Raw genomic sequence first — 25,435 nt, 5'->3', positions numbered from 1 at the left:
CAATCCTTTCTATTTAAACCTTTCAATCCTTTAAAGCACTGCTGGAACTTGAGGGTGCTGTGTTGTTTTGGGTGTTGTGCTGGTTGAGGAGGAGCCTCTGTGAGTTTTGCAGGGCCAGGGCCGGAGCAGCAGGAGGAGCAGGAGGGGGATCCGTGTCCCCCCCAGACGGGCCAGCACCGTGAGCGGCTCCTGCTCCACGCGGAGCTCCCGCAGGACCTCCTTGGTCTCCGAGGGACGGCCCGTGCGCAGGGGGGCCCTCCTGGGCATTCAGGGGCCCCTGCAGGTGAGAGCCAGGGACACCTCCTGAATGATGGTCACTGTCCAAAACCGACCTGCAAGAAGGATCACAGAACAACGGAATGGTTGGGAGGGACCTAAAGATCATCCTGTCCCACCCCCTGCTGTGGGCAGGGACACCTTCCACTATCCCAGGTTGCTCCAAGCCCCATCCAACCTGGCCTTGGACACTTCCAGGGATGGGGCAGCCACAGCTCCTCCGGGAATTCCATCCCAGCTCCTCACCATCCTCATAGGGAAGAATTCCTTCCCAATATCCCATCTAACCCTGCCCTCTGGCAGTGGGAAGCCATTCCCCCTTGTCCTGTCCCTCCAGCCCTTTGTCCAAAGTCCCTCTCCAGTTCCCTTGGAGCCCCTTTAGGCACTGGAAGCGGCTCCAAGGTCTCCCTGGAGCCTTCTCTTCTCCAGGTGAACACCCCCAGCTCTCCCAGCCCAGCTCCAGAGCAGAGGGGCTCTACCCCTTGGAGCAGCTCTGTGGCCTCTTCTAGACCTGCTCCAACAGCTCCATGGCTTTCAATTCTTTCTATTCCCACACTCAAGCTGGGTTAGGAACTGCATTTAAAGATGTGACTGACCTTCCTACAATAAAATACCTTGAACACTATAATTAAAAAGATGCATAATTATCTCATTACTTTGGCTGCACTTTTAATTGGACTTCAACAGTTCAGTCACTCCTGGAGGTCATTAGAGAATAAATGAGCTGAAAAAGCCACAAGGGTTGACCAAGAAGAAATGTTTTTTTCTGGCCATTAAAGAGGGTTCCAAAGGAGTCCCAGGCAAAGGTGACTTTGATCAGCCCTCCTGAGCTGATCCCTGAAGGAAAGCAGGAATGCAAACCCCTTCACAAGTGTCATCCCTGTTCCTTGGGAACACAGTGAAATTATCTTAATTATTTAAATATTTCTTCAGGTTTTTGATGAAGATGGGAAGAATGTGACACCCCATCCCCTCTTCCAGTCAGACCCAAATACTCCTGTACCCAGGCAAGGCAAACTTTATTTTCAAGTATTTTATCTATGTTGATAATACTTATTAAGTGCAGACAACCTTTTTTACAAAAATGTAAAATATATAAATTAAAATATTAAATTATTAAAAATATAAAAATCTTGTTAACATTCTCTTTCAATAATTTAAGCCAGTTACCTCTGGGTAATTATGTGTATCCAAATGACAAATTCAATTAACTCATGCAAAAAGAAGGTAAATAACTATTTGTGTTTTAAATGAAAAATCATGAGCCACATCACTGTATCAAAATGCAATAAATGTGATTTTTAAGATAAAGAAATTGCTCTTTGAGGACCATCCTTTTGTCATGTTTCCCAGGCTGGCTGTTACAACAGATAATCCTAGAGGCTGAGATATCAAACAGGAGCAAATATAGACAAAAAATTACTTAAAAATACGAAGCATCTCCTGAAAATAATGACATCTCTTTTTTTTTGAGACAATTTCTGCTTATTCCTTGTCACTGAAGGACTGGCCTAGATGGAACAGCAGAACCTGGCTATGGACAAGACCCAACTTTGAGCTTATCTGGTAAAGAACAGATACCATAATTATAGATTCTGTTCTTTGGAGCACTGGGATTTGTGAGACACTGAGTCAGCCCAGCACTTCAAAGGAACTCGGTGCCTTACAATACTTTAAGAATTAATTTGTCTTCTTTTAAATTCAGAGCAGAAAAGGTCTCACTTGTTCACCTCATTTTTCAGCTGTGCAGGTGGGGCAGGAGGAGATGGAAGAAGAATTGACAGAGGCAGACCTGGATCAGAGAGTGGATATTTACCTCTCAGAGACAGACACACTCTGGATGTTTGATATGCCCTCTGTCATGGTGTCTGTGGAAGCAGAAGATGCTGTGAGAGTTCTGTAGGTATAAATTGGCCCCCATTGCATCTGTGTTCAAAGCCTTGGGTTTCTCTTTGACAAGGCAGCCTAAATTTCTTGCAACTCTGTCACGTTGACGAAATTCATTCTGTCTTTCACCGGAAAATTAAGGCAGGTTAGAAAAAGCAGGGGGTAAGGGAAAAAGAAGTGTGTGATAAGGAATTACATGACTTAATTTTCATGGAAACATTAGTAAATCACAAACCTCTGCATTGATCTTTGTGTATACTTTTACAGCTAATTATTTATTAATAAAGAAGAGATAAACATACTAAGTCTTAGTTTCCTCTGAAGCTCCTCACAGTGCTTCTAGCTAGAAGAAACCATAATATCGTGTTCCCACTTCAGAGTCCTCCCTGGACTCCCATGAGCTTTGGTGGGGAGTTAACCCAGGTTTTGTAATATTCCCAGGAGCTGACTGGGACAGAGAGCAGCAAAGTTCTCTCCATGCCACAGACCTGTCACACAGCTTTTGGAGGCACAAAGCCCCAAAGGCTGCAGCTGGCATGTCAAACAACTGCTCTAAGTGAGCTCTTTCTGCCTGTCCACACCAAGTTCATGGTAGTACTCCAACCCCAATGTTTGTCAATCACACTGGTGGGCTTTTTGGGAAGAATAAGAGGATGAGCATCCAACAAATCAGGCTTCGCTGGTGTGCAGAGAGGGTATTGCCAGCTGTACAGGAACAGTGATTCTCTCTGAGCACAGCAGGGGTGGGGTATGACCCACATCTGCTGCTCAAATAGTAAAACCAAAATAAAAAAAATGTTCACAATTCCCCCTGACAATCCCTTCAGAAGTTGAGGGTTGGGGGAAATAGAAATTGGATGCTCTGCCTTTCAATCCGAAGTGAAGAGAGCTATGTATTTCTGAACTGCTCTGAATTCCCTCAAAATTCACAGGTAGTTGGGGTAGGGATTTTTGCTGGTCCTGCTCTCTACAAGCCGTTCCTGTTTTAGCATCACAGAGGTCAGAAACAGCTGCTGAGAGAAATACAAACAGTCAAACAACATTTAGCAATCCAAAAAGATCCAAGCAATAAATTTAAGAAACGAAGTGTCCTCTCCTGTTCAAAGACACTGAGAATTGGAATGCAGAAGTTTTTCAGAGAGTTACTAAACAATGTTTCCTTTGTTTTTGAGGGAGCGGAATAAGATGTACGTTGACATTTGCAAAACCAAAGCTGGCAGCGAACGCTTTGAAGAGAGAATGGTGCAAACCCTGACTGGGGCTGCCAAGAACAAGGAAGTGCAATGTGAGACAATTATCATGGAAGATAAAGGTAAAACTCAAAACACTCCCTGCGCCCGGCAGGACACTGAGAAAAGGGCTTTTTGATTTCTTCCATCTTGAGATGTTTCCTCAACTTTCACTTCCAGAGCTTTGAGTTCAGACAGGACAGTGTGATTTGTGGTGGCCTTTTCTGGCCCTCCTAAAACTTGAACTTGTTGCTGGAACACTGTATCCATTGCAATAAAATAGACATGATCACTAAAAGAGAGCTGCTGTGCCCTGCCTGCCTCAGCACTCTGCAAGCAGAGCTTCTCCACCTAATCCTCAGCTCTTCCCTTGAAACATGAAAGGACACAGCTCCCTTTTCCCCTCCTTAACTTTTCAGTGACGCTGGTTTCTATTTCTGTTCGCCATAATGCAAAGAAGGGAACCTCTGTTATGAGATTTAAAACCTCAGGGAAAGCAGGAAATCTTGGCAGTCTCACAAGATCGATGCAACTTTACAGAATGTACAACCTCAGTGCTCTAAAAAAAATGTGCCTTTTGTGTGTAGGAGGCCAAAGAAAACTACGGGAAATGCTGTCTCAAACATTTTTCCTTTGTGTTTGTTAGTGTATGTAAAATGAGGGAAAAAATAAAAGGAGAAGTAGATAATCTGATCTGAAAACATATTTGCCAGTTTTTTTGGTGCCTTGAGCACCAGCAAGGCTTGTTCCAACCCGTTTGATGAGCTGAGCACACAAAGGTGAGGTTTGGGTGGGAGCTGGCCCTGCTCAAGGCCCTTGCAATAATGTACCAGAATGAGAGACACATAACAGTGAAATTCATTGCCAGGGATGACGGTCACTTCCTGGGACTTGGACATTTCACTGGATGCATCAGAAATAGAACCTATGTCAAGGGCAGAAGGATTTGGAGCCACAACAGAGGGAAGCAGCAAATCTCCCACAGCTAAAGAGCAGGAGCAGACTGTGTCTATCTCTTCTGACAGAGGTAATATTTTACATTTCTGCCCTGTTTTCATCCTTCTAAAACAGGCACATCACAATGCTGTGTGTGAGAAACTACCTGAGGAACGTGCTTGGCCTGACTGGCACCTGAAAGAGAGTTTGCTAAAGAATCTTGGACAGGGCTGCACTGAGGCCTTAGCTGTCCACTGCCATCAGAAATTACCTTAAATAAATAGTCAGGGAGAAGGTTTGCTGGTACTCACTCACTTGGGACAGTAGAAGCAAAACACCATTTGTAAAAAATTCCAGAAGTATCTCATCATACTGAGTATCTGAGCAATAAAAGAAAACAAAATTGAAGCAAGAAAAAATTCATAGTGGAAGAATTCCTTGATCCTGACAGATTCTTCTATGTTTTTTGCAGGTGGAGGAGAATTCTCCATATCCCTCAACTTTTATGTGCCAAGTTTTATCATGTTAAAACCATTTATTTGCCATATTATCTGTTATTAGACATCACAACTTCTTCTCTAATGATTCCAGAAAGTGCTGTTCCTGTCAGAAGCCAGGAAGAGGAGAAATGCCATTCAGAAGCTATATTAACATCAGAAAACTTAAAGCAGGATTTAGTTATCATGGAGAGGATTTTAATGGAGAATATTTTTCAACCCAAACTTGCAGCTTATCGGCAGATTCCTGTCCTTATAGGTTTGTTCCTTACTGAGTATCCTGTTTCCAGCACAAAGCTTTGCATCCTATTGGAAGTCAGGGAGTTACGTCCCTCACTGGATGTCTTTACACATGACAAGTCACTTAAATAGACCAAAGAGAGGATTGTTTCTGAGATGCCAACAAGAACTTCACAGTTTTACATGCACTTTAACAGACTTGGTGGAAGAGTTGAACAAATTAATTCTGAGCTTATATCACAAATTGAGACTTACTGAAAATATCAGTCAAACTTGTTTCCTAGAAATAAATTCTGCTACTCCTCCCACCACGTTTTGTATTGGAAAGTCTCTTATATTTTTTTTAATTTATTTTAGAAGGAGACTTATTACAGCACTGTGCAACTCAGCTATGGCACTACAGCATCGATGCATAGTGTGGTGCTTTAAAATTTGGCATCTAACTTGAAAACAATTTATTTAAACACATTTTTAAATACATGAGATTAGGAAGATTTCTGGTGGGGGGAGGACATAAATTCCTACCTTGTTGCTGGGTAGCTAAATCCGCTCGTTTCACACCTGTAGCAGACCTGGCACACTACAGCCTTGTCCAGTTGTTTTCTCTGTCCCCAGCAATATTTCAGCCACAGTTAGGATGTCTTAATTCCTCAAATTTTCACTTCAATTTTTTTTTTTTCTGCAAAATATTTGCTGAAAGGGCAAATTCTTCCTTCTGATGTGAACAACTGGAGTGAGATGAGTGAAATGTTCCTACTCAGACTCCACCATATCTGCATTTCAGAGCCTGACATTACCTCAGACAGGGGTGATACAGCAACAGCCACGGAAGAAGATGAAGAAGAAGAACATGATAAGGAAAAGAAGGATGAGGGAAAAGAAGGAAAAGGATTCATTGACCCATCAATGAAAATAAATGAAACCCCAGAAGAAGATGCAGCTCCCAGGCTGGAACAACTGTGGTCCTACATGTGTGATTTAACCAGCGGCCACAGCGTGAGCAGCATGGCCTGGAACAAAGTGAACCCTGTGAGTTAACAAGTCACTCCTGAGCTCTCTACAAGCAAGTGGGGGTGTAAATAAACTGATTTTGGTGTGCTTTGCTGCAAGGGATCTCAGAGAGATAGATCCATCCCTACAATCATGGTTGTCTTTGGGTCGTCTTGGGTTGTCTTTGGCCTTCCACATAACAACCTTGTTCCCTTAACCTACAGGTTGAACAGCAGCACTAGGCTTTCCTGCACATGTATCACAACAGCTTTAACTGGTCCAGAATTTAATTGAACTTTAGTAGTGTATTTCCGAAAGGCAACTTTCTGCTAGCAGTGACCCTCAGGGCAAAGTTTACCCAGGGCAGTCACCTGAACAACAACATTAATAGATTTGGTCTGTGACAGAACTGGCAGTTGAAATTTAAACTCCTCCTACTAAACTTTATCACCAGTGATGGAGTTTATTCATGATAGTTTAGAAATCACATCTTTGGCTTTAACAGTAATCTCCCAAAAAATAGCAGTAATCATCAAACTTTAAGGATAAGATGCATAACAACAGCACAGATTTCTAAGCAGTCAGCCCAAGTTTGTTTAATTTGGTTTCAGTGGAGGTGAGAATGACTCAGACATCTCCATAGTCAGAGTCATATAAGGCTCAGTTTTTCCAACACCATAAAAATAATGAATGGAAGGAAGGTTAAAAGCAGGTGAGGACAAGAAACAGAAAACCAGTAACGGGAAAAAAAAGAGAGAAAACAAAGACCATTTCATTCTGTTAGTTCACCAGATCCACAGATATTATAAAGTTGATCACATTTACAGGCCCCAGTCTTAGAATACAGGGCAAACAAACACCTACCTTGAAAGTGTGAGTTTCACAAACTGCTTGTTGAGTGTAAGAAAACAGAAATTAATGGAGCTGAAGACTAAAGTCTTGCTGCTGTTTTTTACTTCTGCCCATGGAAAGGAATTAAGGGAATTCATTGGACCCCACTGTAAAAAGCTGAAAGCCAGGAGTCTGAGGTGCTCACTGAAGCTCCTTTTATAAGTAACCTTGAGAGAGAAAACAAGAAGTATTATTATGCATTCCATTAAATATTGCACACTAAATATAGTTATAGAACAATGTTCGTCTAGTGTGTTATTATGACATGAGTGTTGTTTTTCCAGACTTTGCCCTGAGGGTCACTGCTAACACAAAATTGTTGTTTGGAATTACACCACTAAAATTCAAGTTAAACTGAGAGATTTCTGTTAATTTGTGCTTTCAGGATCTTTTAGCCATTGGCTACAGAGAGTCTGATTCTAAAGATCAGAAGAAAGGCTTTGCTTGCTGTTGGTCACTGAAGAACCCCATGGTAACGAGCAGCCAGTTTGCTTCCTTCAATGTATTTTTCTCTGTACTATTTCTTCTTTATTTCCTTTTTAACTATAATTACCTAATCTAACTTCTCACAATACTGTCAAAAAGAAAGTAGATTTCATAGGCATAACATTTATACTTTACAAATTCACCTGAAAAGGAATCCTTTTCAAATTAGCCATTTTAAAAAAATTGTGGAAACCTCAGTTACAAAGCGTCACAGTAAAAACCATCTGATTGCCATCCAATTACACAACTTCAGTTTGATTTCTTCTACAAATTTTACTTGGTCAAAACTGTGTATTAGACTAATTTAAACCATGAACCTTCAAATCTTTGATGCATCTTTACTACATCAACAATAATCAAATACTCTTGTGACTCCCTGATGCCACCTTTCTAAGTATTTGGTTTGGAGTAACCCCATCTAACTTATTTTACAGTGTCATATTTCTTCATAATCTTTATTTTTCCTAATTTTATCAGCTGCAGCAAGTAATAAATGGAGCAGTTTAGAACACAGTACCTGGTTTCTGTCTAGAAGTCACTATGGTCACTTGAGTTTTCCAACAGAGCAATTTAGTGCCCAGTGTTGAGAAGATGGAGGTAAATTTAGAAACTATCTTAAAACATGGTTGTATTTTTCTCTTGGTCAGTGGCCAGAGCGCATTTTCCAGTGTGACCATGGTGTTACTGCTGTGGATTTTTCCCTGGCAAGCCCAAACCTTTTAGCAGTTGGAACATCCAGCGGATCTGTCGCAGTCTATGACGTGCGGAGCCGGAACGATGCTGCGTTCTTGGACAGCAGGTGAGGCTGCGACCTCCCATCTCCTCCCAGCCCAGGCACCTCTCACCAAATAACACTTCGGAAAGGTGCCACAAAGGAGTCCTGTTCTTTGACTTTTTAAGAAAATGCAGCAATTTACCACCATGTATCATTTATATTCCATGTCCTAATAAGACAATCCTGCCCCAGATAATAAATCCTTAGGGGTGACCAGTGGTATCTTTTGGTGTTTTCTCCCTGATTCCACTTGCCAGAAATGCAGAGAACATCAGATTAGGTGAGGAGTCATCAGGAATTAAGAAGAAAATGGGAGAGAGAGGGCAGTGACAAGGGAGACATTTGCCCTAAGGGCAGCTCCCCAAGTCTAGGGCTCTTTCCTATAAGGTGCAGATTGATTTCATGGTTCAGGTGTCTCTGAAAGATATCAGCACATAAACAGTGCCCTGAAATTAAGTGTCAAACATGTTTAATAGAGAAAAAAAATTTCCTGGAGAAAACAACCAATGTTAGACTACTTTTTTAAAGAAAAGCTACACAACATTTCTATCATATAACTGGACACTCATTACGAAGTGGAAGATTAATTATTTTTCAAATATATTGCCTTGTCTTTGTTCAGATATGATTTACCATGTGCATCTTGTGTTCCAGTGCATCCTTAAATAAACATACAGGTGCTGTGTGGCAGCTGAGGTGGGTGGAACAGGACAGAGGTACAACAGGAGGTGACAAAAAAGAGAGACTAATGTGTATCTCAGCAGATGGGCGAGTAACTGAGTGGCTCATCCAGCAAAGACTGGACTGCATTGGTGAGCAGAGCAAAAATACCTGAAATTGCTTTGTTTGATTTTAGGTGACATTCTTTACACCAGTTATCATACACAAAACATTTAAGTTGGGCATTCCAGAGCAGCATGAGTTACTCACAGGGTTGTCATGCCTCTTTGACAGAAACTCGTTCTATTTTGCACAGATCTGATGAAACTAAGGCGAACAGAAAAGGAGAAGAAGAAATTACCAGGTGAGAAAGAAAGGAAAAGTGAAGCTCCGATATCTCAACACGCAGCTGGACTGTGCTTTGACTTCCACCCAGAGGTAGGCTCAGAAAGTCCATCCTGGCTAAAGTTTTGCCCAGGAAAACTACACAGCAGAGATAGGATCCTCAGCTGGACCTACTTTAATATGAACTAGTTGGGGACTTGGTATTGGGATTTAGAGCATAAGTTTTGCCCCAAAAGGATGAAATGGTAAACCAAGCCCATGAACAGCTCTGTGCTCTCAGCCATGCTGCTCACATTTCCTTGGGTAGACCCTGGGACAGTTTCCCTCTGTGTGTTCACCAAGTCCGTGAGGATTTGTTCAACATCTCCCACGTCCAGGACTTAGGATGCTTTGCTTCTCTTTATCCAGCTGAGTTTTTCCTCCATAGAGCACTTGAAGAATTTATGCCTTTTCCACACGGACTGCTGAACGTCCAAAGTTCTCAGGAGTCAAAAATCCCAGCATAAGTTCTGCACTGACTGAGAGAACACACACAGGAAATGTGCAACATTCTGGCCCCTCTATACCCACCACACACACCCCAGCCCAACAAAGCAGCTCCACCCCAGCTCTTCAGACCCTGTCTCTGCCAAACTCATCCAGCCCTGTATGATTTCTGGATGAGTGATAAATAGGTTAATCCAACTGAGGCTTTTTGTATCTTTCTTTCAGGATACAGACATTTATCTTGCTGGAACAGACGAGGGCCACATCTACCAGTGCTCTTGCTCAGGCAAAGAGCAGGTTCTGGGGACATACAGAGGCCATAAAGTGAGTGATGCACAGAAAAAATAATGACAGCAGAAACCATTCAATTAAGTTAAAAAATGTAATAGTTTCTTTGCTTATATTCTGCAACAAAAGAGACCTAAACTTCTTTTTTTATATTAGGAATGAATTCCCATGGCATGGAGTATCATACTCTTACAGGATTACTTTCTGCATTATAAGGATTTTTAAAGTAACTTATTAAAACTTCTATAAACTGGTTTAAAGTTTTAGCCCTGGCTCAGAAAAAAAAATCAGTAATGTGATTGTCCTGTACAGTTAAATAGTCTTACTTCTGAGAGAAAGATGGGTAGCTCTACAAGAGGTTCTGAAGCTCTACAGTAACACCAAGTTGTTTTCGTTTCTCCCCAAACTCAAGGGTCCTGTGTACAGAGTGGCCTGGAATCCATCCAGCACAGACATGTTCCTAAGCTGCTCTGCAGACTGGAGCACCATTTTATGGCACCGGGACTCACAGACGCCCCTTTTAACTTTCAGTTCTGTCACAGCTTTTGTTCATGACATCATGTGGTCCCCAAAATCAGCCTTCATATTTGCAGCAGTGAAGGAAAGCAGGGTAGAAATCTGGGACCTGAGTGTCAGCATGTAAGTAATGACTTTTCTCAATGAAGATTCTGAAACCTTGCGGCACAAAGGTTACAAATTATTGCCTAATCAAAATTATCAGATCAGATTGTGACAGCTTATTCAGTTATTGAAAGTACTGCATCTTGAAATACTCATTTTGTAAAAGCAGATGGTATTACCAGAGAACTGGGGTTAGAACAGGAACTGGATGCCTCATGGAGCGGATAAAGTGTAAAACTGCCTTTTTTTTTCTGCAGAAATCAGAGATTTTATCACTGCCATAGTTAAAAGGCAAAATATCAAAATGGAGCTACTTTTATAAAATATGATGGTCTGAAGCTGAGATATCTCTTGTGTTTTCCCAATCCTGTGCCCCACAGGCACAACTAATGGGTGGCTCAGTTATCTGTGGCCTTGCACAGCTGGTCTGTATTTATTACTGGCAGTGTGAAACCCATGGTGGATCCAGAGACCCCCAAATCCCACAGCAGCATAATGCAAGTTATTAATATAATACACATATCACCCACCACCCCCCAGATCAGGCAACAGGACAGGTTTCAGGCAACCAGGATATCTTAGTTAATAGCAGATGGGAATTTTGTTCTGGCAGAGACCAAGCAAAATATTGCCCGACTTCCTAGTTTTTGAGTTAATCTAGAACACAAGAAGTGAAATGTGCAGCATTTCTCAGGCTGCTGGACTGACAGGTCACTGCACTATTAACAGTACCCATTAACTCCTGCCTTGTCTGGGTTGCAGCTTCAACCCCCTGATCTCCCACACTGCCAACCCAGAAGCCAATCTCACGTCTATCCTCTTTGCCAAGAACACCAACTGCCTTCTGCTGGGAGACAGCCTTGGCGGAGTTGGGGTGTGGGAGCTGTTCAACCTGGATGCTCCCGGCAGCAACAAGGTACGACACGCTCGGAGAAGGGGGGTGTGCTCGCAGGGCTGAGAGCTGCTCTGGGGCCTCATTCCTCAGGAAGAGGCTACTGTGAAAGATCCAACTAATGAATACTGAAATAGGTCAGACCACATACAGTTCCATAACCAGATTAAAGCTGAGGTTGTTCCTGCTCTTCTGCTGCCATACCACTAGAAACTTCAGGAACACTTCAGTCAATGTCAGGTTCGTTGATCGCAAGTGAAGGTCAACTGCAGGTTTCACTTGGTTGCAAATTCAGAGGTTCACCACAGCTGGATTTAGGAGGCAAGGGGTGACACCCTCTAAACAGTCTGCAGGAGACTCTATTGGGCTGAATGCCCTCACCTGCTCCACCACAGACACAACTCATCCTCTCCTGGCCACCAACACAATATCTCACCGTCTGAGTGTCAGACCCAGCAGCCCCTTGTAACTGTGGCCAGTTTATAAAGTAGGACTACTGCTTTTTATAAGTGCCTTCAGATTATATGGCACAAAACACTAAAGCTGGAGAGAAGGAAAATGCTGATGTCAATCTATCTTTCATTCTGAGGTATTATGGATCAGTAATTCACAACTGTCAGCATCGCAGGTAGAAATCTTGGCAATTACCAGCCTCATTTGCCAAGTGCTGTAAATCACAATATTTCCCTTAAAAACAAAAAGCAAGGCCATTGTTGTTTAACTTAGAAAATAAAATTAGTGGGTTTTTTCCCACAAACCACATGAAGCTGCCTGAGTCCTCTGAGTAGAGAAGTTCATCAGTTATTCAGTACAGGCATAATTTCCTGGGTATGTCACCAGAACAGAACTGGAAGTGCTTCACTTCACAGGCTTTAGGCACATGGCATAACTGGTCACATTATCCAGAGAGAGCCCCACTTTCCAGCATCACCCATGTCTGTCACTCCCTTTTCCTGTAGCAGCAAGGTCTCCCTAGGCTTGGGTATGGACAAGGCTTGGCATGACCATACTACAGGGATACTACAGCTAATGCTCAGGGCAGGTAATTACTCCAGGACAATCACATCTAAATGCAGCTACCATACATGTATCACCTTGAAAATTAACTTCCTTTATAAACAAGATATATCTGTGTATGCTTTCAAACATGACAGTACAAACGCAATCCAGCCAGGTCTGCCAAAAAGGGCTATTTTCCAGGAGTACTCTTAGAGGTAACCATAGCATTACTGAATTCCAAGGAAGAATCAGCTCTTTTTCCTCTTGTTTTACAGGCTGGTACCTTGCATGACATCGTTTGTCCAGTTGGAGCTGTTTAACAGTAACTGCTGCCCCTTCTCTGTTGAGAAACAGCAGGAAAGACTCGATGTAGTATGACCATTTATTCCTTTGCAGTAATTAAAGTTTCTCTTTGAAGCCACACCGGTTAGAAACTGCTTTCAAACGCCCTAACTTTTCCCCTGGAAGTCCCCCTCCTTGGTCACACAGTGACCATTAATACATGGATGGCCTTCTCTGTAATACAGATAATGGGAAGGTCTCCAGAGTCTTTTCTCCTTTAGTCTTTATCCTTTTTCTCGCCCAAGGTCTTTTCTCCTTGGGTTATTCAAAACCAAAAACTACCTCAATGATACAACCTCAGCCCTTACTAGATGTATCTGTACCTTCCCTGTGAAACCATCCAGTAAATAAATGGACTTTCCATCAGCTCTGTCTTAGCCCATAACTCACCACTGAAGGTGAATGCTGAGCTTTGAGTGACGTCATGCAGGGAACTTGCTCAGCTTGCATGCTGGTTGGAAACAGGCATTGTTTGGCTGCCTAGGCTGGATTTTGGGAGGGCAGAGCAGAAGAAACGAAAAAAAAAAAGATTTTCAGGGACTTCCTGCCCACAGAAAATACAAAGATCTCCACAGAGCAGTGATCAAGCACAAGTTGTAGCCCTGCTGCCCGGCGAGCACATTACATATGGAGACGTGTATTTTATAGATACAGAACGTTCAGCCTCTCTGATTACCCTGACAATAAACATCCAACATTTAACACATCACTGAAGTTAAGGATCATTTGTGATGCATTAACATTCACTTCCTTCTATGTGCTGCACATTCAATAGGGAACATGCAAACTTACCCCAACATAAAATAAATCTTTGTGTACTTCAAAGACAGACACCCATTAAGGTGAATCATGTGTTAATCATTATTACAAATCTGAACAAAATACACCACGTATTTTCCATCATCTGTTTGCTTACCAATGCTGCAGCTACAAAACAAGCTTTCTGTCAAGGCTATAACACATCCTAACCCATCCTGCACACAGTGAAAGCTAATTAACTGTAACATCATGGTGCTGGAAAACTCTTGTGGTGCTAGGAAGGGCTCAAGATCTTCGAAGTTCCTGTATTTTTTTGTTAAATGTGGAATTTTCAACCTTGTATTTGATAAATTTCCTCCTTAAGGCATTTTATTGCAAGAATTCTTTATAGAAGCTTACAGCAACTGCAGCCAACAACGTCCCAAGCATTAGGAAGGGGCCGTGTTTGTAACCAATTTACTGATATCTGGTTCCAGAGCAGCTCTCCACTGCTTTAGTGGACCCACTTCTGTCTTCCAGGTGTTACCAAAAATCAAAGGATGTCCAGGATGCTGATCTGTAGCTATTCTGTGCTTTCTTCAGCGCCATCTCCCCCTCTTTTCTATACCTTTTTGTACAAGGGCCACAACCACAGGCCTCACAGCCCCCAAACCCCCTCAATATCTGATTTTCTCATGGGTGCCTGGCACTGGCAGGTTTTTTCCACCCAAGCATCCTCAGTCACCAGCTTGGCTTTTGAATAAGGCAGGGGAATGACGAGGTGCACAACTGCAGACTTCATGGGAAGGAGTTAACTCCCTTTTTCTTTGAGACCACTAACATTGAAGGATCCAATTTTGCTTAAACTGGGATAAGAGGCAGGACTGGGTAACAGGCTGCTCAGCTCTCCTTTGTGGGGAACAGACACAGAACCCATTACCTGCAGATCATGTCATAAACACCCTTTTGCTCTTGCAGAACACACATTACAGCGTCCACCTGAGTCTGTACCCCATAAACATGTTATACCAAATGTGTTCCTAGTAAAGCAGTTACATAGCCTTAAGAAGAGTTTAATACCTGACCAAGATCCCAAAGCACTTCAAACATGACCGGAAACAAGTGATTAACGTGTTTTTAGCAAACATGAAGTCACCCTCAGAACGGGCCGTTACCCAGTGGAGCGCACGGGGCGTGGGTATAAATGGGAAGGTTCCAGCAGAGCTGCTCACTCGGCCTGGCCGGTCCCTCCTGCCCTGCCCACACTAGGCACGAAGAACCCTCGGCACCATGAGGGGCACAGCGCTGGCACTGGCCTGTCTCACTCTCCTGATCGTGGCACAGGGAGGACAAGGGGAAGGGAACACGGTGAGGCTCTGCGGGAGAGACTTTGTCAGAGCCGTTGTGTTCACCTGCGGCGGCTCGCGCTGGAAGAGGCACCTGACTGATCATCACTACCTCTTGGGTAAGTACCCAATGAAGCATCACAGGCTCAACCCCGGTGCATCCAGCTCTGAGGGGACTCAGAAGCAGCAAATCCCCTGCACACTGTGCCTCAGGAGCCCTCCACTCCCACTGCTCTCCTCAATAGCTCCAGCACCAGCAGCACGGGCTGCACTGGGAGACAGTAAGTGAAGCGCTGCAGCTCCACGTGTTCTCTCTCCTTTCAGCTTGCCTGGCTTAGCTCTGTGTGCTATTCTGCTAAAGAGAAACAATTTAGCTCAAGATTTTCCAAGTCCAGCTGAGGAACAGGAGTTAAATCAAGGCTATCACTGAAAATCTCTCTGCCATCCCAAGTGCCAGCAATGAGCTTTGCTGCAGGTAGTGCAAGTGTCTTACTGCTGCCTGCACTTTCCCTACTAGAAACCAGAAACTTTATCACAACTTAAGAATATTATAATTAAAGCATGCTGAATATTTACTCTGCAATTTAAGAATTTTCACAAGCTGTCATATATATTTATACTCATTAGCACATTTTTGGATAGCCAGAAAATTCAGCCATTACGTGCACTGCTAGGAATTTGCACTCTGTCAGATTAAAATATATAGAAAACAAGAAAATAACTAGGCAGATGACAGGAATAGAGACTTTCTGCACTTCCCACACCTGCATTTTTGGAAAATTCTCTTATAGCAGCAGCTCTAAACAAATACAAAAAGATATGCCACCCACAACACTCTCCCTGAGAGTCTGGTGCTAAACTAAGCAAGAACTACTACACCTTTAAGAATTGTATAAAGGTGTTTAAAATGTAGCTGAATTGCAAGAGTAATTGAAGTGGGAACACCCAGGACTATGAAATTGTGGTGTAGGTGATGCCTTAATGTAAAACCTGCATGTCGGGAATCCCACAGGCAGGTCCAAGTTATTGTGCCGGTCAAGTGCCACTTACACATCAAACCAGTTTTTCCCTTGGAGGCAAATATATCAGTGTAAGACTGACAAGGCAACAAAGAATACTCTTAAATATAAATCCATGAATTACTGGGTTTTGAAACACATTGCTCACAGACCGTGAGCAAGTTAGTGGTCTGGTACATGGTGGTTACTCACATCAGAAACATGGAGGGTAACACCATCAGCTCCCTGGCTGTAGGTTGGTGTGTCTTTCTAGTAAAGATAAATACTTAAATTACTCATCTTTCTGTGACTTTTAACTCTTAGCTTCTAATTTTTTTGCAACAGAGAGTGAAAACCCCCAGCCTTTCCCACACAATGGTGACGCCGACTCCTCAACCTACACAGACCAGAGGTTGGGGACTGACCGCGAAGAAACCCACGAGGTCAAGTCCAAGCCAGAGCAAGACTTGCACCACACCAGCAAAATGTCTGTGCTAAGCAAGCGTGAGGCAGCCAAGCTGCTCACCACATCCTGCTGCAATGTGGGCTGCAGCAGGAGGGAGATCAGCTCCCTGTGCTGACACGGGGCTGCCGAGGCTCAGTATCACAGCTTCCACGGATTAAAATAATCATGACATAAACCACAATTAGTTCAGTTGTGTTCTTTAATTGTAGCTTTACCCTTTTGAGTGTTAAATGTCATAGTGCACACTAGCAAGTGGCTCCAGTGATAGTTCAGGTTGACTGGGTTTCACAGTGTTTACAAGAGGTTTAGTTAAACTCAGTCATGAGTACAAATATTTCTTTCTAACTAACTACTGTCCTAGTTTCAGCTTTGCAGGTAAAATGTAATAAGCAATTTATGATAGGTTAGTCTTCTTACTCAGGAAAATCCAACAGCAGGTTTCAGCCGGGAAACAGGAGTAGCAAAAAAGTCTGGTTTCAGAATCAGGGCAAGGCACAGAAAGCTCTGTCACACTGCAAGGTCAGCCAGGCCCCAGCCAGTGGGGAACGGCTACATCGGGAGAGACCTGGGAGCATCAGCACCAGCCTCTAAACTGGACAGGCAAAACCCACAGCTTATCTCCTAATCCACCTGCTTTCAGTAACATTTCCCAGAAGTCCAACTTAACAGACAATTAATTTGCACCCAGGGAGACTGAAAACACACTTCTGAGCTGAAGGCTGTATTGCCTCTTTTATCTAAGGGCAGGAATTGGCTGAGAACCACAGTTGAAATCCATTATTCTCAATTCAAGCACTTTCACTAGAAGGGCCCAGGTATGTCAGATTTATGTACTCTAAACATGGTATCATTTAAAAACAATCTTCCCTTCACTGGTCTTCTTCTTCCTAGATGGACAGGGACTGACAAGGGCATGGAGTGGCAGGACAAGGGATGAGCTTTAATATTCCTTCCAACCCAAACCAGTTGAGGATTCTATGATTCAAGCACAACCAGCTACCTTCGCTCAGCCACCTTTTCTGTGCTCAGGCCTGGCATGCAGTAACTGCCTGCAAACATCATTAACAGGGATAGTCTTAAAATGCTCTTGTTTTACTCTCCAAAAAACCCTCTCTGGTTTCTGCTTGGGGACCATGGAATGAAGGCAAATTCAGGGAGAAAAAAACACTATAGGGAATATTCTTAAAATATATTTTCCCTGCAGGGAAAGTTCTGAAAGTAGCAAGAATCAGGTGGAAAACAGTGTGTCAGAGAAAACCACTTCCCAGAGAAAGCTCTGGGAAACAGCTAATTACATTCACCCAAAGGCTCACAGCAGCCAAATTTCAAAACAGGTGAGAGTACTTTGGTCCTTCAGAGATGTTTTCAACAACAGAAACAGGAAGAGTTAGGCTGAACTTCCATTTCTCCTGCTGTTAAGCTTGACTACCTCCCTATTCAAAATACACACCATAGACATTTGTAACAGCAAACAGTGAAGTGTTCTTGAACACATACGATGAAAACGTGTCGCTCACAGGATCCCATAGGCACCTGCTCCCAAACTGCATGCTCTGCTCATCCAGCTGCCCAATGTGTGTCACCACCACAATCTTGTACCTTGGGATCACAAGGTCTTTCACCCGTGCTTTAACCACCTGCAAGAGAAAAACTAGTTTAGTCCGTGTGTTTAAAGATGGAGACAGACGTTTAGCAGGGCAGGACAAGGGGGAATGCTATTGAACTGACAGAGGATGGGGTTAGACTGGATATTGGGGAAGGAATCCTTGGCTGTGAGGGTGGGGAGGCCCCAGCACAGGCTGCCCAGAGAAGCTGTGGCTGCCGCATCCCTGGAAGTGTCCAAGGCCAGGCTGGATGGGGCTTGGAGCAACCTGGGAGAGTGGAAGGTGTCCCTGCCCATGGCAGGGAGTGGAACGAAATGAGTTTTAAGGTCCCTCCTAACCCAAACCATTCTATTAATTAACCTGTATCCACGTGCACCTTCCTCAGAGCAACCCTTTATTTCACACTTTAGAGGTATTCTGGGGAATATCTAGGGAGCTCCCCAGCAGCCACCTCCCTCACACCCCATCGAGCCACGCGGGCACAATGTCCACACCTGCTCCCTCCTACCTCAGTGATGTCCTTCGCCACCTCCCTGCACTGCGCCGGCTCGTAGCGCTGCTCCCTCAGATAACTCTCCACCACATCCCTCAGGATCCCATCCACTGCTGCCACCGGGAAGCGCTTGGAAGGACCTGTGAGGCAACGCTCGGGTTTATGAGGAAAAACCTGCCGGGCGGAAGGCGGTTTGGAGGTGCAGTCGTAGCCAGACCCCCCCGAGCGGGGGTCACTTATGGCCGAGCCGCCGTCCATCCCCCTCGGCCGTTCTCCATCCCCCCGGGCGGAGGGGAGGCGGAAGGGCGGCGGCCAGTGCCGCCCCGCGGCCGCCGGGAGCGGGAACCGCCCGCCACATGGGTGGTGTCTGCCCTCCCGCCCTCCGCCCGTGTCGTCCGCACAGCCCCCCAGGGGACTGTGTATTCTACTGCTGCCGTGGGTCCCCATAGCCTACACCGGTCCGTGTGTATCCCTATAACCCCACCCAGGTTCGCACGGGTCCTCACAGCTCCCACCAGTCCCTGTGTGTCCCTTTAACCTCCCACAGGTGCCCACAGCTAACGCAAGTCACCGCAGCTTCCATAGGTCCCTGTGTCCACTTACAGCCCCCTAGTTCCTCATGGCTTTCACAGGTCCTGGTGTCCCCTTACATCCCCCACAGGTTCCCCATGGCTCCCACAATCTCCACAGGTCCCTGTATTCCCTCACAGCTCCCACAGGTCCCCAGAGTCCACAGGGCCCTGCATGTCCTTGCGACTTCCACGTTCCCGCAGACTCCCCTAAAGTCCCCACAGTATCTACAGGTTCCCACATACCTAAAAGTCCCAGGTGGCCCCATGACTACTTATTACAGTCTCCACATGTTCCCACAGCTCCCTTATATCCTCATGGCTCCTGAGGGTCCTTGTAAGCTCCTCAGGTCGCTGTGGCCCCCACAGGTCCACACAGCCCCCCCAGATGTCCCTATGGGGGACATTAGGAACCCCACAGGTTCCTATAGCCCGCACAGATTCCCATGACCCCTGTGGATCCACATAGACCCCACGTGTCCCTACAGCCCTGCCATGTCCTCATGGCCTCCATGGGTCCCCTCAAACCTGATCTGTCCCCATGGTCCCTGTGGATTCCCAATGTCCCTGCATGCCAACCCTGACCTGTACCCGTGTGGGACATTGTGCATAACTCCAGCAGCAATGACAGGTTTTGGGCCAGAGACACTTTTTCTGGGCAAGGGACCCTTTTTTGGGCCAGCCCCAAATACCCTCTTGCCTGTTTCCTCTGGGTTCTCTTGCATGTGGAAGCAAAGCTCACTCAGAAAAAGTAGTGTTTTACTGTTTTTTGTTTATTTCCAAGGAAAAAAATAATAATCACATTTAAATTGCAACTCAATTGGGTATTTAATGTGGTTCTTATGTATAGAATTAATAAACTTTGTTCTGACATGGGGATTTATCTGTCGCAACATTATGCATGGTAAATAATTGCATATTCGAGATTCGGTGAAATGGGTGACAGGGAGAATGGAGGAGAGACATTTATAAAAAACAGTATTTACAAAAATGATATCCACATAGTCGTACTCTAATCTATAAGGCAAGTAACATTTAAAATATGTTGTTTTATGATTATCTTCAACAAGTCAATACAACACATTCATATTACCAGTGGTCAAATACAAAGCTTCGCTGCAGTAGTCCCTGTGCAACAAACCTGTACGTCTTTTACTTTTTTTTTTTCTCTGAGAACAGTAGGAAAGCAGCAAAGTTTTCATCACAGACTAAGCAGTACCTAGGCCATCGTAGACTAAAGGTATAATATATCTCATTGCACGTTTAGGCAAAAAAGGCCAGCCATTCATTAACTTATTTAACTTAAATCTTAAAAATAGACCTGTGTATTTTAATCCACAAATATTTATAAACATTTTATACATGAGGGAGTTCATAAAATGATACAGGGTGATACCTGGGGAAATCTGATTCACTGCTGGAGTGTCCTGGTGAGGTTCTCCTGCATCCCATGCTCTCCGCCCACCAGCCCTGGCTGCAGGAGAGAAGCTTCATAACACATCCCAACTGGATTCCTTGCTCAGACCATGACCAACATCTCCACGTTTTATATAATCCAAGCAACCAGGTGATTTCATCAACCTTAAAGCATTTTGGAGTAGAAAAGCCCATCCATGTGTGGATGAGGAACCTGACAGCACGATGGCTGTACCCAGAAAGAGGGGATTTCTAATGGAGGAACAAGATATCCCAAATGCCTCACTAAAACCTAGTGTGTTTCACCACATCCTGCATGGCCTGTGCTGAGTTGAACTTGTCTGAAAACCTTGGAAGAGCATCACCATACTAACACTCGTGGTTTCAAGAACCATTGGCAGCAGCATCATCCCTCCTAAAGGGAAAGGGAAGGCAGGAGGAGGGCATATTCCTGCAAATCTTTTCCTAGCCTTGCAGTGAAATAAGAATTAAAATCCTGATTGAAATAAGAACTAAAATCCTGATTATCATAAAACCTCCCCAGCTGTGCAAGGATTACTTTCCTTGGGAAATGGTGAGAAAAGAGGAACAGAAGAATTCTGGCTGTGAAATGAAATCTTTGAGGCAGTAATTTCTTACCAGGAAAGTATGACATGATGTTACATATAAAATATGTTAAGCTTCAAAATTAAGTGTTTTAACAAAAATGTTTTCAGATAAAAACAACAGAAGAGTAGGAAAAAAACCACTCCATACTCAGTGTATGGATGTGGGGTATTTTTTAAAGTAGATGTTGGCTGTTTGGGTAACAGATCCATGGGCTGTATGTCAAAAAAAAAAAAAAAGGTGGAATGGAGATGGAGCAGGATTCCTCTGTGACCCAAAACTGCCCCACGTGCCCAGTGGGCACAGAAACAGTTGCTGACAGAGGTTGGTGACCAAGGATGAGGTCTGCATGATTTTAGGAAAAAATGTTTGATTCCTTCTTAAATAATTTAAAAATCGTCTCAGTGCACTCCAGTCTTTTAAAATGCTTCTGCTGGGAGAAAGGAAAGTGGTGACTCTTTATGTGATGCTTGTGCTGGAGGAATCTCGGGTGGCTGCAGCCTTCCCTCCCCATCCCCTTCCTGCCTGGCTAAAACAGGATGTCATTCCAACAGAAATTTGTAGGTTTTTCTCACCTATGTTTTAAAAAACTTTTGATAGATAAAACCTGAAAGGGCAGATCAAAGGCAAATTAATTTAAATGAAATCCTGACTGACAGCAAAAATAAGAAGTATTAAAGAGGAGAGCGATATTTAAGAGGCACCGAATGCAGGCACCTAATGAAAAGCTTATTATTTGGTACTATTTCATACTAGTGAGTGATTTCATAATTATTAAGAAATAGCATTAAAGTAGAAAATTGGTCTGAAAGGTCTCCTGTGAGGAGCACCATAAGCTGAGAATCCTGAATGTTTACAACAAACAGGAGAAAAGTTACCAAAAAAATGTACTTCCTGCTCCTGACATCTAAAAACCCAAGTCTTCAGGTGTCTGTGGGGGAAAACCCTCCTGCTCCATCAGAGGAACTTTGACTCTGCAGGTGTGGGCTGCTGAAATTCCCTGGGGAAAATTCCTTTGGGAGAGGTTGCTGAGACACAGTCTAAAGGGAAAGGTCCACGGGAGTGACTGAGCTAAAGCCTTTCTGTGCATGCATATTTTTATTTAATGCCTCCTTTATTTGTCCTTATTTTCACTCAGATAGATCTGAGTGCTGCTGAGCTCAGGAGTGCCAGAGCTGGGCAGTGCCAGAAGGCTGAACCCCCTTTCCAGCCTGGCTTGGCAAAAGACCTGCTGGACCACATGCTGGGAAACAGAGCAGCGGTGCTTCCCTCTAGGAATGCTCCAAGGGCTGGAGCCCCTCTGCTCTGGAGATAGGCTGAGAAAGCTGGGGGTGTTTAGCCTGGAGAAGGGAAGGCTCCAGGGAGACCTTAGAGCCCTTCCAATGCCTGAAGGGACTCCAGAAGAGCTGGAGAGGGACTTTGGACAAGGGCTTGGAGTGACAGGACGAGGGGCAATGGCTTCCCACTGCCAGAGGGCAGGGTTAGATGGGATATTGGGAAGGAATTCTTGGCTGTGAGGGATAAACATCCCTATACATGCTCCTATGTGATGCTCTACATTAAAAATTCATACCAACCTAAGCTGCTGCCCATAACCCTTTTCTGCTGAGACCTTCTCAAAGCCAGGCAGGAAAAAGACCAGGCTCTTGCACTTTGGACTCGGGAACAACAACAGGCGTGTTCCCCACGCTGGGGGGCCACGTTCGTACATGTGCAAGAAGACAAACACCCAGCAAAAGCAGCATCCCTGTGGCACTCTGCTAAAACACTGTGAAAAAAAACTGGCCAAAGCAGTATAGGAGGAACCTGTCCCCTGTCCCAAACCACTAGTTTTGGTCCCAGTGTTGTGGGTTTGGTCATGTCCATGGCTGGAGGGGAAATCCTATCACCGTGGGGCTGGAGGTGTGATGGCACATTGGACACAGCCCTACCAGCCAATTCAACCCAGAAAGTGCACAGAACTGTCCCATCTCTCTACTCAGGCCACAGGAGCTGCATCCCAAAAAAGTGACCTCAATTTTGTGCCACAGCACAAATGGGATGAGCTTGGAAGCTTTGGGTTATGGGTTTTTCTGTTTAAAAAGCATTCAAAAACCCAATGCTATGTAAACACCTTGTCTTTCGAATGAAATATAAAGTAAAATCTCTATGTTCTGGTAATATTTACACAATAAACCCCTTATTTTTGGGCCTAGGCCATAGATCTCTTTTGAAAGGATGAGTTTGTAACAGTTGTACACAGCATGAAGCAATGATGCACAAACTGATTCTTAGGGTTTGCCCTGTATTCCTGTGTTAGAAAGGGGTGGATTACACACTTTATACATATTTCCAGTTCAGGGGGAAAATCATTAATGGAGTGGGACACTCCATCCAGGAGCACTGCTGAGTGTACTTCCAAAATCTGCCAAGATGTGGGAAGCTGCAGAACCAAATTGTGCTTTATCTTCCCTGTTGCTGCTTTTTGTGAATGCACACACACAACTCACCCCTCAATCATACAAATCGCAGCCTGGGAGTCACCTCAGACCTGAAATATCTCCAAATTTCCTTATTTTCTTTTAAGATGGGCACAAATCTCTGTTTTTCTACTAGTTTCCAAACTGCTTGATGATCAAACACTTCCCAACATGCCCAGTGTTCCAATGCAAATACACAAGCCTAATCCTGGCAACATTTGTGACTGTAAAATCAGAACTATTTGTCATCTTACACATTCCCAAAGTCCCCAGCATGCAGTTCAGTGGATGCTTCAGTGGAGCTTCTCTGTGCATCTGAACTGCAACTGTATTTAATTTTGTAAAGAGCCCTTCTTTTCTTTCCCAATGTTGCCAAATTCTCCCATTAAACAAGCTCCACATCTCAGCAGATGCTGTGCCATTAATATCACTAATGCTGTCACCATGTTGCCGGACGTAGGATGAGACCAACATCAACAAGATCCCAAAAGCTGCACAGGGATGAGCAGCAGGACACCAACCCCAGGGAAAACACAGAGAGATAACTTTTGTCCCCCAGCCTCCCGTTCAGCACTTTCATGTGTTTTCCCATCTCCAGGAGAGAGCTGCTCCCAATGCCAGCGAGGCTGGCTTCTGCCCCGCTGTATTTTGGCAGCTCCCCAGGGAACTGTTTCCCAGTCCATACACACTTTCCTGCCTTAGTGGTAAAATGGAAAGGCCTGGGGGGTGCCATGTCTTTAAACATTTTCTAATACCTATAGGGCTTTCAAAAATGGGGGGGAAAGGCAGAAAAAGCAAGCAAAGGAACATAAAAATGCAACCAAAAATCTGGAGGCGGCTCAGAAAACGCGTCCTTAAAAACAACAGGAACATTTCCTGACAGAACTCTGAGCTCAGATTTATCACCCAGTCTCTTTGTTGCTTATTTCCTTATCTGAATCCCTGCAAAATATATGGACATGGGGTAAAGAGAAGTGGTGGTCTCCTACACGCTGCTGGGACTCCTGACAGGAAATCTGCAGCTGTAAGAGAACACAGGGCAGGTTGAGAATTTGGAGTATTCCTTGTAGATTTTTTTCCTGGGAGAATGTGCTAGGAACCTCCACCTTTACAGCAATATTTCTCTGGAGTTAAACCAGCTAAACCTGAAGATTAAGCATTTTATTCATTGCTGTGAGACGTACTAAGGACTGAAGGGAAAGTAAATCAGCATGTGGGCTCTACTGAACTCTCTTTTGATGAGGCACCCCCTTCATAACAGCTACCAGTATTGTATTTAAATCGTATATATTGACAAAATGTAATCTACCTCTGTAAGCATTGTGCCATTCAACAGTACTACTATTAGATTTATATACCACAGTTTAAATTACATCCATTTCATGAATGGTAAAATGCTAAAACTCAAGTGTCTAACTGCCAAAATACAGCCTTACTGGAATGAGTACAATTTACAAATACAATAATTACATTTTAAAACCATTAACAATGTTACATCTAGAAGTAAATACTGTAGGACTGGTCAAGACGGTGTTTTCCAAGGAAAAAAAATGCTGAAAGTTGTCGACACTTCCAACAGAAATGTCCCGAGTGCAGGATTTAGTTCATTTTCCTTAAACTGTAATTAAAACCCGTTCCATACACAGCAGTCCTTGGGTATTTTCCATAGTATTTTCCACAGACTTGCATAAGCTTCCATCAGTTATCAGCCAAGTATTTACCTAGAAATGGGACCAGAAATCAACTGTGGGGAGGGAGCAGCCCCGGTTCCTAAGGCATGGTTGCCCACCTCCACCAGCCCCACTCCCATGGGGCACATGGACAAATCCTTGTAATTCTCTGCAGCAATGTAATACATGGAAAAATCCATGTATTTCTCTGCAGCAGATCTCAGACCTTG

General features: G+C 44.1%; 4 protein-coding genes across 8 annotated transcripts in view; 2 read left to right on the top strand and 2 right to left on the bottom strand.

Moving 5' to 3' along the window:
• Positions 1–201: 201 nt before the first annotated feature.
• On the bottom strand, positions 202–18,770 carry DYNLT5 (dynein light chain Tctex-type family member 5). Of its 3 annotated transcripts, XR_007627812.1 has the most exons (5): positions 18,501–18,770; positions 17,886–18,025; positions 6,920–7,113; positions 2,093–2,281; positions 202–332 (listed from the first exon to the last, which is right to left on the bottom strand). XR_007627812.1 is itself a non-coding variant. In XM_050307460.1 (2 exons), exons 1-2 carry the CDS (start codon positions 18,741–18,743, stop codon positions 17,822–17,824), a joined length of 447 nt encoding a protein of 148 aa, XP_050163417.1. In that variant the 5' UTR covers positions 18,744–18,770; the 3' UTR covers positions 16,569–17,821. The 3 variants fall into 3 exon arrangements, 1 of the variants encoding a protein (XP_050163417.1); XR_007627811.1 differs by lacking the exon at positions 202–332 and having other exon boundaries at positions 2,020–2,281; XM_050307460.1 differs by lacking the exons at positions 202–332; positions 2,093–2,281; positions 6,920–7,113 and having other exon boundaries at positions 16,569–18,025.
• On the top strand, positions 1,415–13,041 carry DNAI4 (dynein axonemal intermediate chain 4). Of its 3 annotated transcripts, XM_050307447.1 has the most exons (14): positions 1,415–1,842; positions 2,019–2,175; positions 3,336–3,475; positions 4,261–4,419; positions 4,920–5,084; positions 5,850–6,094; positions 7,332–7,418; positions 8,080–8,231; positions 8,862–9,019; positions 9,184–9,305; positions 9,924–10,022; positions 10,399–10,625; positions 11,370–11,523; positions 12,774–13,041. In XM_050307447.1, exons 2-14 carry the CDS (start codon positions 2,042–2,044, stop codon positions 12,816–12,818), a joined length of 1,887 nt encoding a protein of 628 aa, XP_050163404.1. In that variant the 5' UTR covers positions 1,415–1,842; positions 2,019–2,041; the 3' UTR covers positions 12,819–13,041. The 3 variants fall into 3 exon arrangements, with proteins under 3 accessions (XP_050163404.1, XP_050163406.1, XP_050163405.1); XM_050307449.1 differs by lacking the exon at positions 4,920–5,084; XM_050307448.1 differs by lacking the exon at positions 1,415–1,842 and having other exon boundaries at positions 1,959–2,175.
• INSL5 (insulin like 5) lies at positions 14,844–16,503 on the top strand. The gene is made up of 2 exons (XM_050307462.1): positions 14,844–15,043; positions 16,268–16,503. Exons 1-2 carry the CDS (start codon positions 14,869–14,871, stop codon positions 16,501–16,503), a joined length of 411 nt encoding a protein of 136 aa, XP_050163419.1. The 5' UTR covers positions 14,844–14,868.
• A 1,036-nt stretch (positions 18,771–19,806) lies between the features above and the next one.
• Positions 19,807–25,435, bottom strand: part of SGIP1 (SH3GL interacting endocytic adaptor 1) — a 55,213-nt gene continuing 49,584 nt past the window's right edge. The window contains 1 exon segment of the mRNA XM_050307464.1: positions 19,807–25,256. Within this exon segment, the coding sequence (XP_050163421.1) occupies positions 25,234–25,256 (23 nt within the window). The 3' untranslated portion in view covers positions 19,807–25,233.

Source organism: Myiozetetes cayanensis, unplaced genomic scaffold (genome assembly GCF_022539395.1).
Source record: "Myiozetetes cayanensis isolate MyiCay16 unplaced genomic scaffold, myiCay2020 scf12, whole genome shotgun sequence".
Taxonomy (NCBI): Eukaryota; Metazoa; Chordata; class Aves; order Passeriformes; family Tyrannidae; genus Myiozetetes; species Myiozetetes cayanensis.
Note: the sequence above shows the minus strand (reverse complement) of the source record. Positions and strands in the feature narration are given on the sequence as shown.

Coding starts and splice junctions, on each gene's coding strand:
- DNAI4 (XM_050307447.1), top strand. CDS start 2,042: ATGGAAGAAGAATTGACAGAGGCAGACCTGGATCAGAGAGTGGATATT. Junction 2,176..3,335: donor GAAGATGCTGTGAGAGTTCT/GTAGGTATAAAT, acceptor TTTGTTTTTGAG/GGAGCGGAATAAGATGTACG. Junction 7,419..8,079: donor GGTCACTGAAGAACCCCATG/GTAACGAGCAGC, acceptor TCTCTTGGTCAG/TGGCCAGAGCGCATTTTCCA.
- INSL5 (XM_050307462.1), top strand. CDS start 14,869: ATGAGGGGCACAGCGCTGGCACTGGCCTGTCTCACTCTCCTGATCGTG. Junction 15,044..16,267: donor TGATCATCACTACCTCTTGG/GTAAGTACCCAA, acceptor TTTTTGCAACAG/AGAGTGAAAACCCCCAGCCT.
- DYNLT5 (XM_050307460.1), bottom strand. CDS start 18,743: ATGGACGGCGGCTCGGCCATAAGTGACCCCCGCTCGGGGGGGTCTGGC. Junction 18,026..18,500: donor TGGCGAAGGACATCACTGAG/GTAGGAGGGAGC, acceptor TTTCTCTTGCAG/GTGGTTAAAGCACGGGTGAA.